The sequence below is a fragment of the Mustelus asterias genome, chromosome 16, assembly GCF_964213995.1.
Source record: "Mustelus asterias chromosome 16, sMusAst1.hap1.1, whole genome shotgun sequence".
Taxonomy (NCBI): Eukaryota; Metazoa; Chordata; class Chondrichthyes; order Carcharhiniformes; family Triakidae; genus Mustelus; species Mustelus asterias.
The window spans coordinates 635,057-649,655 of NC_135816.1; the positions used below are offsets into that span (position 1 = coordinate 635,057).

Here is a 14,599-nt window from a genome sequence, read left to right on the forward strand (position 1 = left end):
TCCCCCCGAACCAGTGATCGACACCCCAGATCCTTCCAAAAGGCCTGTGGATACTTTAAAGCTGAGATCGATACATTTTTGTCAAACGATGTGGAGTAAAGCTGGGAAATGAAGTTTTGAGCAGGCATGATGGTATTGACTGGTGGGGTAGTCTGGGGAAGGGGGTCGAATGGCCTCCTGCAGTTATGTTTCTATAATTTATGCATCAATGAGTTGGGAGAATCCCTTTCATATCAATTTGTGGCAGAGGACTTGGAAATGTCCTGGTTAACAGGCAGGCTTCTGCACTAACCTCGCGGGTCCACTTGGGTTAAGTAGTACAGGGTACAACTGTTGGTTCCATTCGATTTGATGAAGTAACCAGTTTGGAGGGAGACAGCTCGCACAATGTCCTTCTTTGGGGGATATTTCTGTGAATAAAGAAGCAGAAAGAAACATCAGTAAACAACATCTGGAATTTCATCCCATGGGAAAACAATTCCAGCCAAGAACGCAATAAGAACAAAGAACAACAAAAAGTACAGCACACGAACAGGCCCTTCAGCCCTCCAAGCCTGTGCTGGTCATGATAGAAACATAGAAAAACTACAGCACAAAACAGGCCCTTCGGCCCCACAAGTTGTGCCGAACATATCCCTACCTTCTAGGCCTGCCGATTACCCTCCATCCTATTAAGCTCCATGTACTCATCCAGGAGTCTCTTAAAAGACCCTATTGAGTTTGCCTCCACCACCACTGACGGCAGCCGATTCCACTCGCCCACCACCCGCTGTGTGAAAAACTTCCCCCGAACATTTCCCCTGTACCTAACCCCCAGCACCTTAAACCTGTGTCCTCTCATAGCAGCCATTTCCACCCTGGGAAAAAGCCTCTCAGAGTCCACCCTATCTATGCCTCTCAACATCTTATATACCTCTATTATAGGGGAGTACTGAGATGCAGGCTGTTGGACTGGATGGGATTGATGTTCATAAGGAGGAGGTGTTAGCAATTCTGGAAAGGGTAAAAATAGATAAGTCCCCTTGGCCGGATGGGATTTATCCTAGGATTCTCTGGGAGGCTAGAGAGGCGATTGCAGAGCCTTTGGCTTTGATCTTTGTGTCGTCATTGTCTACAGGAACAGTGCCAGAAGACTGGAGGACAGCAAATGTTGTCCCCTTGTTCAAGAAGGGGAGTAGGGACAACCCTGGTAATTATAGACCGGTGAGCCTTACTTCTGTTGTGGGCAAAGTATTGGAAAGGATTATAAGAGATAGGATTTATAACCACCGAGAAAGGAATAATTTGATTAGGGATAGTCAGCACGGTTTTGTGAAGGGTAGGTCGTGCCTCACAAACCTTATTGAGTTCTTTGAGAAGGTGACCAAAGAGGTGGATGAGGGTAAAGCAGTTGATGTGGTGTATATGGATTTCAGCAAAGCGTTTGATAAGGTTCCCCATGGTAAGCTTTTGCAGAAAATACGGACACATGGGATTGAGGGTGATTTAGTGGTTTGGATCAGGAATTGGTTAGCTGTGAGAAAACAAAGGGTGGTGGTTGATGGGAAGTATTCATCCTGGAGTTCAGTTACTAGTGGTGTACCGCAAGGATCTGTTAATGACCTGGATGAGGGCGTGGAAGGATGGATTAGTAAATTTGCGGATGACACTAAAGTCGGTGGAGTTGTAGACAGCGCGGAGGGAAGTGGCAGGTTACAGAGGGACATAGACAAGCTGCAGAGCTGGGCTGAGAGGTGGCAAATGGAGTTTAATGCGGAAAAGTGTGAGGTGATTCACTTTGGAAGAAGTAACAGGAATACAGAGTACTGGGCTAATGGTACGATACTTGGTAGTGTGGATGAACAGAGGGATCTGTGTGTTCATGTGCATAGATCCCTGAAAGTTGGCACCCAGGTTGATAGGGTTGTTAAGAAGGCGTACGGTGTGTTAGCTTTTATTGGTAGAGGGATTGAGTTTCGGAGCCAGGAGGTCATGCTGCAACTGTACAAAACTCTGGTGCGGCCGCATTTGGAGTATTGCGTACAGTTCTGGTCGCCGTATCATAGGAAAGATGTGGAAGTGTTGGAAAGGGTGCAGAGGAGATTTACCAGGGTGTTGCCTGGTATGGTGGGAAAATCGTATGAGGAAAGGCTGAGGGGCTTGAGGTTGTTTTCGTTAGAGAGAAGAAGGTTAAGAGGTGACTTAATAGAGGCATACAAGATGATCAGAGGATTAGATAGGGTGGATAGTGAGAGCCTTTTTCCTCAGATGGTGTTGGCTAGCACGAGGGGACATAGCTTTAAATTGAGGGGTGAGAGATATAGGACAGATGTTAGAGGTAGGTTCTTTACTCAGACAGTAGTAAGAGCGTGGAATGCCCTGCCTGCAGCAGTAGTGGACTCGTCAACATTAAGAGCATTCAAATGGTTATTGGATAAGCATATGGATGATATGTTACAGAGAGAGATTGAATAGGTTGGGACTTTATTCCCTGGAGCGTAGAAGATTGAGGGGAGATTTGATAGAGGTGTATAAGATTTTGATGGGTATAGATAGAGTGAATGCAAGCAGGCTTTTTCTGCTGAGGCTAGGGGAGAAAAAAACCAGAGGGCTTGGGTTAAGGGTGAAAGGAGAAAAGTTTAAAGGGAATATTAGGGGGGGCTTCTTCACGCAGAGAGTGGTGGGAGTGTGGAATGAGCTGCCGGATAAAGTGGTAAATGGGGTCACTTTTAACATTTAAGAAAAACTTGGACGGGTTCATGGATGAGAGGGGTGTGGAGGGATATGGTCCAAGTGCAGGTCAGTGGGACTAGGCAAAAAATGGTTCGGCACAGACAAGAAGGGCCAAAAGGCCTGTTTCTGAGCTGTAATTTTCTATGGTTCTATGGTTCTATATTGGAATAGTGTAGATTAGCGGGGCTTTAGATTGGTACCACTGGTCGGCGCAACATTGAGGGCCGAAGGGCCTGTACTGCGCTGTAATGTTCTATGTTCTATTAGGTCTCCTCTCATCCTACGTCTCTCCAAGGAGAAAAGACCGAGCTCCCTCAGCCTATCCTCATAAGGCATGCCACTCAATCCAGGCAACATCCTTGTAAATCTCCTCTGCACCATTTCCATCTTTTCCACATCCTTGCTGTAATGAGGCGACCAGAACTGAGCACAGTACTCCAAGTGGGGTCTGACGAGGGTCTTATATAGCTGCATCATTATCCCCGGACTCCTAAACTCAATTCCTCGATTGATAAAGGCCAGCACACCATACGCCTTCTTAACCACCTCCTCCACCTGCGGGGCCAATTTTAGAGTCCTATGGACCCGGACCCCAAGGTCCTTCTGATCCTCTACCGTATTAAGAGTCTTTCCCTTTATATTGTACTCCTTCATCCCATTTGACCTGCCAAAACGGACCACGACGCATTTATCTGGGTTGAAGCCCATCTGCCACTTGTCCGCCCAGTCTTGCATCGTATCTATGTCCCTCTGTAACTTCTGACATCCCTCCAGACTATCCACAACCCCACCAACCTTCGTGTCGTCGGCAAACTTACCAACCCATCCCTCCACTTCCTCATCCAGGTCATTTATGAAAATGACAAACAGCAAGGGTCCCAGAACAGATCCCTGGGGCACACCACTGGTGACCGATCTTCATTTAGAAAAAGACCCATCTGTACCCACTCTCTGCCTCCTTTGGGCAAGCCAGTTCTGGATCCACCGGGCAGCAGCCCCTTGCATCCCATGCCCTCTCACTTTTTCTGGAAGCCTTGCATGATGCCCGAACTAAACTGAAAAATACCTTCTGCCCTTACTCAGTCCATATCCCTCTATTCCCTCCCTACTCACGTACCCATCCAAATGTCTCTTAAATGTTGCCAATGTGCCTACTTCCACCACCTCCTCTGGCAGCGCGTTCCAGGCACCCACCACTCTCTGCGTGAAAAACGTCCCCCGGAACGTCTCCCTTAAATTTTCCCCCTCTCACCTTGAACCTGTGCCCCCTTGTAATTGACACTTCCACCCTGGGGAAAAGCCTCTGAATATCCACGCCGTCTGTGCCTCTCATCATTTTGTAAACCTCTATCAGGCCTCCCCTCAGCCTCCGTGTGAAACAATCCTCGTTTATTCAACCTCTCTCGAGGGCATAGGTTTAAGGTGAGAGGGGAGAGATACAAAAGGGTCCAGAGTGAATTTTTTTAAACTCAGAGGGTGGTGAGTGTCTGGAACAAGCTGCCAGAGGTAATAGTAGAGGCAGGTACAATTTTGTCTTTTAGACAGTTACATGAAAGATGTGCTGGATAGGTGCATTGACCCGAACAGGCACCGGAGTGCGGCGACTAGGGGAATTTCACAGTAACTTCACTGCAGTGTTAACAAAGAACAAAGAACAGTATAGCACAGGAAACAGGCCCTTCGGCCCTCCAAGCCTGTGCCGCTCCTTGGTCCAACTGGACCAATCGTTTGTATCCCTCCATTCCCAGGCTGTTCATGTGACTATCCAGGTAAGTCTTAAACGATGTCAGCGTGCCTGCCTCCACCACCCTACTTGGCAGCGCATTCCAGGCCCCCACCACCCTCTGTGTAAAAAACATCCCTCTAATATCTGAGTTATACTTCGCCCCTCTCACCTTGAGCCCGTGACCCCTCGTGATCGTCACTTCTGATCTGGGAAAAAGCTTCCCATCGTTCACCCTATCTATCCCCTTCATAATCTTGTACACCTCTATTAGTTCTCCCCTCATTCTCCGTCTTTCCAGGGAGAACAAGCCCAGTTCACCCAATCTCTCCTCATAGCTAAGACCCTCCATACCAGGCAACATCCTGGTAAACCTTCTCTGCACTCTCTCTAACGCCTCCACGTCCTTCTGGTAGTGCGGCGACCAGAACTGGATGCAGTACTCCAAATGTGGCCTAACCAGCGTTCTATTTAGCTGCATCATCAGACTCCAGCTTTTATACTCTAAGCCTTACTTGTGACTAATAAATAAACTTTAACTTTTCATGGGTAAGATGGGTATAGAGGGATATGGGCCAAACATGGGCAAGTGGGACTAGCTTAATAGTAAAAATGGGGTGGCATGGACAAGCTGGGCCGAAGGGCCTGTTTCTATGCAGTAAACCTCTCTGATTCTATGACTCCCTCAAAGCCAACACCCATGAGACCAGGCAACATCCTGGTGAATCTTCTTTGCACTCTCTCCAAAGCTTCCATGTCCTTCTGGTAGTGCGGTGACCAGAACTGCACGCAATACTCCAAATGCAGCTTAACCAAGGTTTTATATAGCTGCAACATGATTTCCCAACTCTTGTACTCAATGCCCCGGCTGATGAAGGCAAGCATGCCATATGCCTTCTTAATCATCTTGGCACCTGTGCTGCCACTTTTAGGGAACTGTGGACCTGCACGCCCAGATTCCTCTGTACGTTAATGTTCCTGAGGGTTCTGCTATTTACACTATAATTCACACCTAAATTTGATCCTCCAAAATGCATTTGTCTGGATTAAAGTCCACCTGCCATTTCTGTGCTCAAGTCTCCAATCTATCTATATCCTGTTGTATCCTCTGACAATCCCGGCACAATCAGCAACTCCACCAATCTTTGCGTCATCCACAAACTTACTCATCAGACCAGCCACATTTTCCTCCATAGATATACCACAAACAACAGAGGTCCCAGCACTGACCCCTGCGGAACACCACTAGCTACAGATCTCCGTTCTGAAAAACACCCTTCCACTGCTACTCTCTGTCTTCCATAACCAAACTAGTTCTGTATCGATCTAGCCAGCCTACCTCGAATCCCATGTGATTTTAGTTTTTGTACAGTCTACTATGTGGGACCTTGTCAAGTGCCTTACTACAGTCCATATTAACTCCATCCACAGCCCTTCCCTCATCAATTATCTTTGTCGCCTCTTCAAAAAACTCAATCAAGTTGGTGAGACATGACCTTCCCCGTACAAAACCATGCTGCCTGTCACTAACTAGTTCATTTTCCTCCAAGTGTGCATATATCCCGGCCCTCAGTATCTTCTCCAAAAGCTTCCCCACCACTGATGTCAGGCTCACCGACCTATAATTTCCTGGATTATCCCTGCTTCCTTTCTTAAACAAGAGAATAACATTGGCTATTCTCCAGTCCTCTGGAATCTCGCCTGTAGTCAAACAGGATGTGAAGATATCTGTTAAGGCCCCAGCAATTTCTTCCCTTGCCTCCCGCAGTAACCTAGACCCCATCCGGCCCCAGAAGCTTGTCTACCTTAATGTAATTTAGGATACTCAATACTTCCTCCTTTGATATATTGACATTCTCTAGAGCGTTCACACACCTGTCCCTGACCTCAACATCCATCATGTCCTTCTCCTTGGTGAATACCAATACAAAGTACTCATTAAGGATCTCATCCACTTCCTGTGGCTCCACGTATAACTTCCCTCCATTGTCCTTGAGTGGGCCTACTCTTTCTCTAGCTACCCTCTTGTTCCTAATATATGGATTAAAAGCCTTGGGATTCTCCTTGACCCTGTTTGCTAAAGACATTTCATTACTTGATATTGTTCCTTGTCATCCCATAATTCATTGAATGATCTAATGTCTGAATCCAGGTATCAGCATTTTGTTTATTGAAAATATCAAAGGGCAGTTCTCACTCGCATCGAGAAGAGTGGAGAGAATTGCTGGGTAGACATTGAGCTTAGTTTTTAGGCTCACTGCTCTATGCTCCCACACTGAATAGCAATGTCTTCCAGAGACACACTGGCCTTGGAAATTCTGGGCTCAGTCTCATCAGAAAGAGGCCATTTGGCCCATCAAGTCTGTACCGACTCTCTGAAAGTGCATATTACCCAGGGCTGCCCCTTGCCCTATCCCCGAACCGCATACATTTACCCCGTCAATCCCCCTAACCTACACATGTTTGGACACTAAGGGGCAATTTAGCATGGCCAATCCACCCTCACCTGCACATCTTTGGACTGTGGCAGGAAACCCAGTAAGAAGTTTAACAACATCAGGTTGAAGTCCAACAGGTACATAAGATACATAATTCCCTAAAAGTGGCGTCACAGGTAGATAGGGTCGTAAAGAGTGCTTTTGGTACATTGGCCTTCATAAATCAAAGTATTGAGTATAGGAGTTGGAATGTTCTGGTGAGGTTGTATAAGACATTGGTGAGGCCGAATTTAGAGTATCATGTGCAGTTTTGGTCACCTAATTACAGGAAGGATATTAATAAGGTTGAAAGAGTGCAGAGGTTTCCAAGGATGTTGCCGGGACTTGAGAAACTGAGTTACAGAGAAAGATTGAATAGGTTAGGATTTTATTCCCTGGAGCGTAGAAGAATGAGGGGAGATTTGATAGAGGTGTATAAAATTATGATGGGCATAGATAGAGTGAATGCAAGCAGGCTTTTTCCACTGAGGCTAGGGGAGAAAAAAACTAGAGGACATGGGTTAAGAGTGAAGCGGGAAAAGTTGAAAGGGAATATTAGGCGGGGGCTTCTTCACACAGAGAGTGGTGGGAGTGTGGAATGAGCTGCCAGATGAAGTGGTGAATGCGGGCTCACTTTTAACATTTAAGAAAAACTTGGACAGGTACATGAATGAGAGGGGTGTGAAGGGATATGTTCCACGTGCAGGTCAGTGGGACTAGGCAGAAAAATGGTTCGGCACAGACAAGAAGGGCCAAAAGGCCTGTTTCTGTGCTGTAATGTTCTATGGTTCTATAGTTCTAGGTTTATTTGGTAGCGAATGCCACGAGTGGCATTTAAGAACATAAGAACATAAGAAATAGGAGCAGGAGTAGGCCATCTGGCCCTTCGAGCCTGCCCCGCCATTCAACAAGATCATGGCTGATCTGAAGCGAATCAGTTCCACTTACCCGCCTGCTCCCCATATCCCCTAATTCCCTTATCGATCAGAAAACTATCCACCCATGATTTAAACATATTCAACGAGGAAGCCTCCACCACTTCAATGGGCAGAGAATTCCAGAGATTCACTACCCTCTGAGAGAAGAAGTTCCCCCTCAACTCTGTTCTGAACCGGCCCCCCCTTATTTTGAGGCTGTGCCCTCTAGTTCTGGTTTCCCTTCTAAGTGGAAAGAATCTTTCCACCTCTACCCTATCCAGCCCCTTCATTATCTTATATATCTCTATAAGATCACCCCTCATCCTTCTAAACTCCAATGAGTACAATCTCTCCTCATAAGCTACACCCCTCATCTCCGGTATCAACCTGGTGAACCTTCTCTGCACTCCCTCCAAGGCCAATATATCCTTTCGCAAATAAGGGGACCAAAACTGCACACAGTATTCCAGTTGCGGCCTCACCAGTGCCTTGTACAGTTGCAGCAAGACCTCCCTGCTTTTATATTCTAGCCCCCTCGCAATAAAGGCCAACATTCCATTCGCCTTCTTAATCACCTGCTGCACCTGCAGACTGAGTTTTTGCGATTCGTGCACAAGGACCCCCAGGTCCCTCTGCACAGTCGCACGATGTAATTTTTCTCCATTTAAATAATATTCCAATTTACTATTATTTCTTCCAAAGTGGATAACCTCACATTTGCTAACGTTATATTCCATCTGCCAGATCCTCGCCCACTCGCTCAGCCTATCCAAATCTCTCTGCAGACTTTCCGCGTCCCCCACGCAATTCGCTTTCCCACTCACCTTCGTGTCATCAGCAAACTTGAATACCCTACATTCAGTCCCCTCCTCCAGATCATCTATGTAAATGGTAAACAATTGAGGCCCCAGCACCGATCCCTGCGGCACGCCACTGGTCACCAACTGCCAACCAGAAAAGCACCCATTTATCCCAACTCTCTGCTTCCTGTTAGATAGCCAATCCTCAATCCACGCCAACACCTTACCCCTAACTCCGTGTACCCCAATCTTCTGCAGCAACCTTTTGTGAGGCACCTTATCGAACGCCTTCTGGAAATCTAAAAACACCACATCCACCGGTTCCCCTCTGTCAACCGCACTAGTGACATCTTCATAAAAGTCCAGTAGATTCGTCAAACACGACTTTCCCTTCATGAATCCATGCTGCGTCTGCTTGATCGAACCATTCTTATTCAGGTGCTCTGTTATTTCCTCTTTAATAATGGACTGTAGCATCTTCCCAACTACGGACGTTAAGCTAACCGGCCTGTAGTTACCCGCCTTTTGTCTACTTCCTTTTTTAAACAGCGGCGTAACAGTAGCTGTTTTCCAGTCAGCCGGCACTACCCCAGAGTCCAGCGAATTTTGATAAATTACTACTAACGCATCTGCTATTACCTCAGCTATTTCTTTCAGTACCCTGGCATGCATTCCATCCGGGCCCGGGGACTTGTCTACCTTCAGTCCTATTAGTCTACCAAGCACCACCTCCTTAGTAACAGTAATTGTATTAAGGACCTCCCCTCCCACCAACTCTCGATCTCTAATATTCGGCAAACTATTTGTGTCTTCCACCGTGAAGACCGACACAAAGAACTTATTTAAAGTCTCAGCCATTTCCTCGTTTTCCACTATTAAATCCCCCCTCTCATCTTCCAAGGGTCCAACATTCACTCTAGCCACATGGATAGAGCAGGGGCAGGAATGGATGCTGCAGGTCCCGGGGTTCAAATGTTTTAGTCGAAGTAGGGAAGGAGGTAGAAGAGGGGGAGGGGTAGCATTATTGGTCAGAGATTGTATCACAGTGTCAGAGAGGAGGTTTGATGAGGACTTATCTGTTGAGGTAGTATGGGCGGAGATTAGAAATAGGAGAGGAGAGGTCACCCTGTTGGGAGTCTTTTATAGACCTCCTAAAAGTTCTAGAGAGGTTGAGGAAAGGATTGCGGAGTCAATCCTGCTTAGGAGTGAAAGTAATAGGGCAATTGTTATGGGGGATTTTAACTTGACTAATATTGACTGGAATTGTTATAGCTCTAGCTCGTTAGAGGGGTCAGTTTTTGTTCAAAGCGTGCAGGAAGGTTTTTTGACTCAGTATGTAGACAGGCCAACTAGAGGTGAGGCTATATTGGATCTGGTGCTGGGAATTGAGCCAGACCAGGTGCTAGACTTGGACGTTGGTGTGCATTTTGGTGATAGTGACCACAATTCGGTTACGTTCACCTTAGTGATGGAAAGGGATAGGCATGAACCTCGGGCCAGTGGTTTTAGCTGGGGGAAGGGTAATTATGAGGCTATTAGGAGAGAATTAGGAAACATAGGTTGGACTAGGAGATTACAGGGACTGGGAACGTCCGACATGTGGAGTTTTTTCAAGGAGCAGCTACTGCGAGTCTGTGATAGGTATGTCCCTGTCAGGCAAGGAGGAATTGGTAGGGCTAGGGAACCGTGGTGCACCAAAAAAGTTTCTTTGTTGGTTAAAAAGAAAAAGGAGGCTTATGTTCGGATGAGACGTGAGCACTCGGGTAGTGCACTAGAAAGCTTTAGATTGGCTAAGAGGGAGTTGAAGAGCGAGCTTAGAAGGGCTAAAAGGGGACATGAGAAGACTTTGGCGGATAGGGTTAAAGAGAATCCTAAGGCGTTCTATAGGTATGTCAAGAACAGAAGGTTGGTTAGGGCAAGTTTAGGGCCAGTTATAGATGGCAGAGGGAAGTTATGTGTGGAACCGGAGGAGATTGGTGAAGCATTGAACCAATATTTCTCTTCGGTGTTCACGCAAGGGGACATGAATATAGCTGAGGAGGACACTGGGTTGCAAGGGAGTAGAATAGACAGTATTACAGTTGATAAGGAGGATGTGCAGGATATTCTGGAGGGTCTGAAAATAGATAAATCCCCTGGTCCGGATGGGATTTATCCAAGGATTCTCTGGGAGGCAAGAGAAGTGATTGCAGAGCCTCTGGCTCTGATCTTCAGGTCGTCGTTGGCCTCTGGTATAGTACCAGAAGATTGGAGGTTAGCGAATGTTGTCCCATTGTTTAAGAAGGGGAACAGAGACTTCCCCGGGAATTATAGACCGGTGAGTCTCACTTCTGTTGTCGGCAAGATGTTGGAAAAAATTATAAGGGATAGGATTTATAGTTATTTGGAGAGTAATGAATTGATAGGTGATAGTCAGCATGGTTTTGTGGCAGGTAGGTCGTGCCTTACTAACCTTATTGAGTTTTTTGAGAAAGTGACCAAGGAGGTGGATGGGGGCAAGGCAGTGGACGTGGTATATATGGATTTTAGTAAGGCGTTTGATAAGGTTCACCATGGTAGGCTTCTGCAGAAAATGCAGATGTATGGGATTGGGGGTGATCTAGGAAATTGGATCAGGAATTGGCTAGCGGATAGGAAACAGAGGGTGGTGGTTGATAGTAAATATTCATCATGGAGTGCGGTTACAAGTGGTGTACCTCAGGGATCTGTTTTGGGGCCACTGCTGTTTGTAATATTTATTAATGATCTGGATGAGGGTATAGTTGGGTGGATTAGCAAATTTGCTGATGACACCAAAGTCGGTGGTGTGGTAGACAGTGAGGAAGGGTGTCGTAGTTTGCAGGAAGACTTAGACAGGTTGCAAAGTTGGGCCGAGAGGTGGCGGATGGAGTTTAATGCGGAGAAGTGTGAGGTAATTCACTTTGGTAGGAATAACAGATGTGTTGAGTATAGGGCTAACGGGAGGACTTTGAATAGTGTGGAGGAGCAGAGGGATCTAGGTGTATGTGTGCATAGATCCCTGAAAGTTGGGAATCAAGTAGATAAGGTTGTTAAGAAGGCATATGGTGTCTTGGCGTTTATTGGTAGGGGGATTGAATTTAGGAGTCGTAGCGTTATGTTGCAACTGTACACAACTCTGGTGCGGCCGCACTTGGAGTACTGTGTGCAGTTCTGGTCCCCACATTACAGGAAGGATGTGGAGGCTTTGGAGAGGGTGCAGAGGAGGTTTACCAGGATGTTGCCTGGTATGGAGGGGAGATCCTATGAGGAGAGGCTGAGGGATTTGGGATTGTTTTCGCTGGAAAGGCGGCGGCTAAGAGGGGATCTTATTGAAACATATAAGATGATTAGAGGTTTAGATAGGGTGGATAGTGATAGCCTTTTTCCTCTGATGGAGAAATCCAGCACGAGGGGGCATGGCTTTAAATTGAGGGGGGGTAGTTATAGAACCGATGTCAGGGGTAGGTTCTTTACCCAGAGGGTGGTGAGGGATTGGAATGCCCTGCCAGCATCAGTAGTAAATGCGCCTAGTTTGGGGGCGTTTAAGAGATCCGTAGATAGGTTCATGGACGAAAAGAAATTGGTTTAGGTTGGAGGGTCACAGTTTTTTTTTTTAACTGGTCGGTGCAACATCGTGGGCCGAAGGGCCTGTTCTGCGCTGTAATGTTCTATGTTCTATGTTCTATGTTCTATATTCCTTTTTATATACTTGTAAAAACTTTTACTATCATTTTTTATATTTTGAGCTAGTTTAGTTTCATAATCTATCTTTCCTTTCTTAATCGCTTTCTTAGTCGTTCTTTGTTTTTCTTTAAAGCTTTCCCAATCCACTAATTCTCCACTATTTTTGGCCACTCTGTACGCATCTGATTTTATTTTAATACTCTCCTTTATTTCCTTCGTTATCCACGTCCGGTTATCCTTCTTCTTACAGTCCTTCTTTATCACCGGAATATATTTTTGCTGAGTACTTAAAAAAATCTCCTTAAAAATCCTCCACTGTTCCTCAGCTGTCCTACCTACCAGTCTGCTCGCCCAGTCTACATTAGCTAATTCCACCCTCGTCCTATTGTACTCCCCTCTGTTCAAGCAGAGGACACTGGTTTGGGACCCTACTTTCTCACCCTCCATCTGTATCAGAAATTCCACCATATTATGATCACTCATCCCAAGAGGATCCTTCACAAGAAGATCCTTAATCCTACCTGTCTCATTGCACAGAACCAGATCCAAGATAGCTCGCTCTCTCGTAGGTTCTGTAACATACTGTTCAATGAAACAATCCCGACAGCATTCCAAGAACTCTTCCTCAAGCCCTCCACGTCCAATTTGAGTCGACCAATCAATATGTAGGTTAAAATCCCCCATGATAATTGCCGTTCCACTTTTGCACGCATCCATTATTTGCTTGTTTATCGCCCTCCCCACCTCTAAGTTATTATTTGGGGGCCTATAGACCACGCCTACCAGTGTCTTTCTCCCCCTACTATTCCTTATCTCCACCCACAACGATTCCACGTTTTGCTCCTTAGAGCCTATGTCGTCTCTCACTACCGTCCTGATACCAGTTGATTTGCTACCAAATAAACCTGTTGGACTTTAACCTGGTGTTGTTAAACTTCTTACTGTGTTTACCCCAGTCCAACGCCGGCATCTCCACAGCAGGAAACCCACACAGACACAGGGAGAATGTGCAAACTGCACACAGACAGTGACTCGAGGTTGGAACTGAACCCGGGTCCCTGGAGCTGTGAGGCAGCCATGTGAACCACTACCCCATCTTGTCTGGGCTCCCAAACTTGCTCAGAATCTTCCAGAGGCTTCACGGCTGAGAGCTTGGAGGCTTTGGTTAGGTTGACAAAGGTAGTGTTAAGGTCAGCATCTTGTCGCTGACATTCTCCTGCAGTTGTTGAGCTGCAAACACCAAGTTAATGGTTGCCCGACCTTCCTGAAAAATCCTGCTCTCGCCTACTATTAATTCCAGCTTGTTCTGAAACTAAAGATTTCAGGGTCAACTTGTCAAGTCAAACTGACATACACCTTTATTTCCAGTCGGATTGTCCGACCCTCTCTCACTGCTTCCCTTTCAATGAAGCCTGCCTGAGCCATGCTTGGCCAATGAGAATGGACAGGCTGATTGTCCAAACCCTGATTCCCGCTGACCCGCTCACAGCCATTTCAATGGCCAATCCCAGCCTGCGTGCAAGTTGCCGTCTCATTAATATTCCCACATTGCTGTGGTCGCGAGCCAACCAGCCGACAGGCTGGCATTCAGCATTCCCAACCCACTGGACTAATAGTCAGGAATGTTTAATCTATTGTTATAAAACCTTCTCCTACTGAAAAAGCTCCCCATGGAACGTGAGTTTTATATTTATGTGAAATGTGATAATAACAAAATACTGCAGGTGCTGGAAATTTCAAACTAGACAGAAAGTGCTAGAAATATTCACCATTTGCAGAGAGAATCCAACAATGGTGTCGATCCAAACTCATACCAACTGAAAATGTTCACTTTGTTTCTCTCTCCACAGATGCTGCCAGACCTGCTGAGTATTCCTAATGTGTTATATCATTTCTGTTCAAATGAATACACAATGCCTCACCTGGGACAGGAGGAACTCATCATACAATGATACTCACTGGCTGCCTCACTGTTACTCACTGCACTATGCTGGGGGCGTACTACAGACCACCCAACAGCCCACGGGAAGTGGAAGAAAGGATATGTCAGGAGATTCTGGATAGGTGCAGAAAAAATAGGGTTGTTGTAGTGGGGGACTTTAATTTCCCTGGCACAGACTGGAAAGTGCTTAGAGCTGGGGGTCCGGACGGGGAGGAATTTGTAAAATGCGTACTGGAAGGTTCTTTGGAACAGTATGTAGATAGCCCGACTAGAGAGGGGGCTATACTGGACCTAGTTCTGGGAAATGAGCCCGGTCAGGTCGTCAAAGTTTCGGTAGGGGAACA

The 14,599-nt window shown here is 46.4% G+C and overlaps 1 protein-coding gene across 1 annotated transcript in view; it reads right to left on the reverse strand.

Moving 5' to 3' along the window:
• Window positions 1-14,599, reverse strand: part of LOC144505624 (START domain-containing protein 10-like) — a 187,876-nt gene that overhangs the window by 18,569 nt on the left and 154,708 nt on the right. Inside the window, exon 4 of the mRNA XM_078231732.1 lies at window positions 293-410. Coding sequence (XP_078087858.1) covers window positions 293-410 — 118 coding nt within the window. The remainder of the gene's footprint in view (window positions 1-292; window positions 411-14,599) is intronic.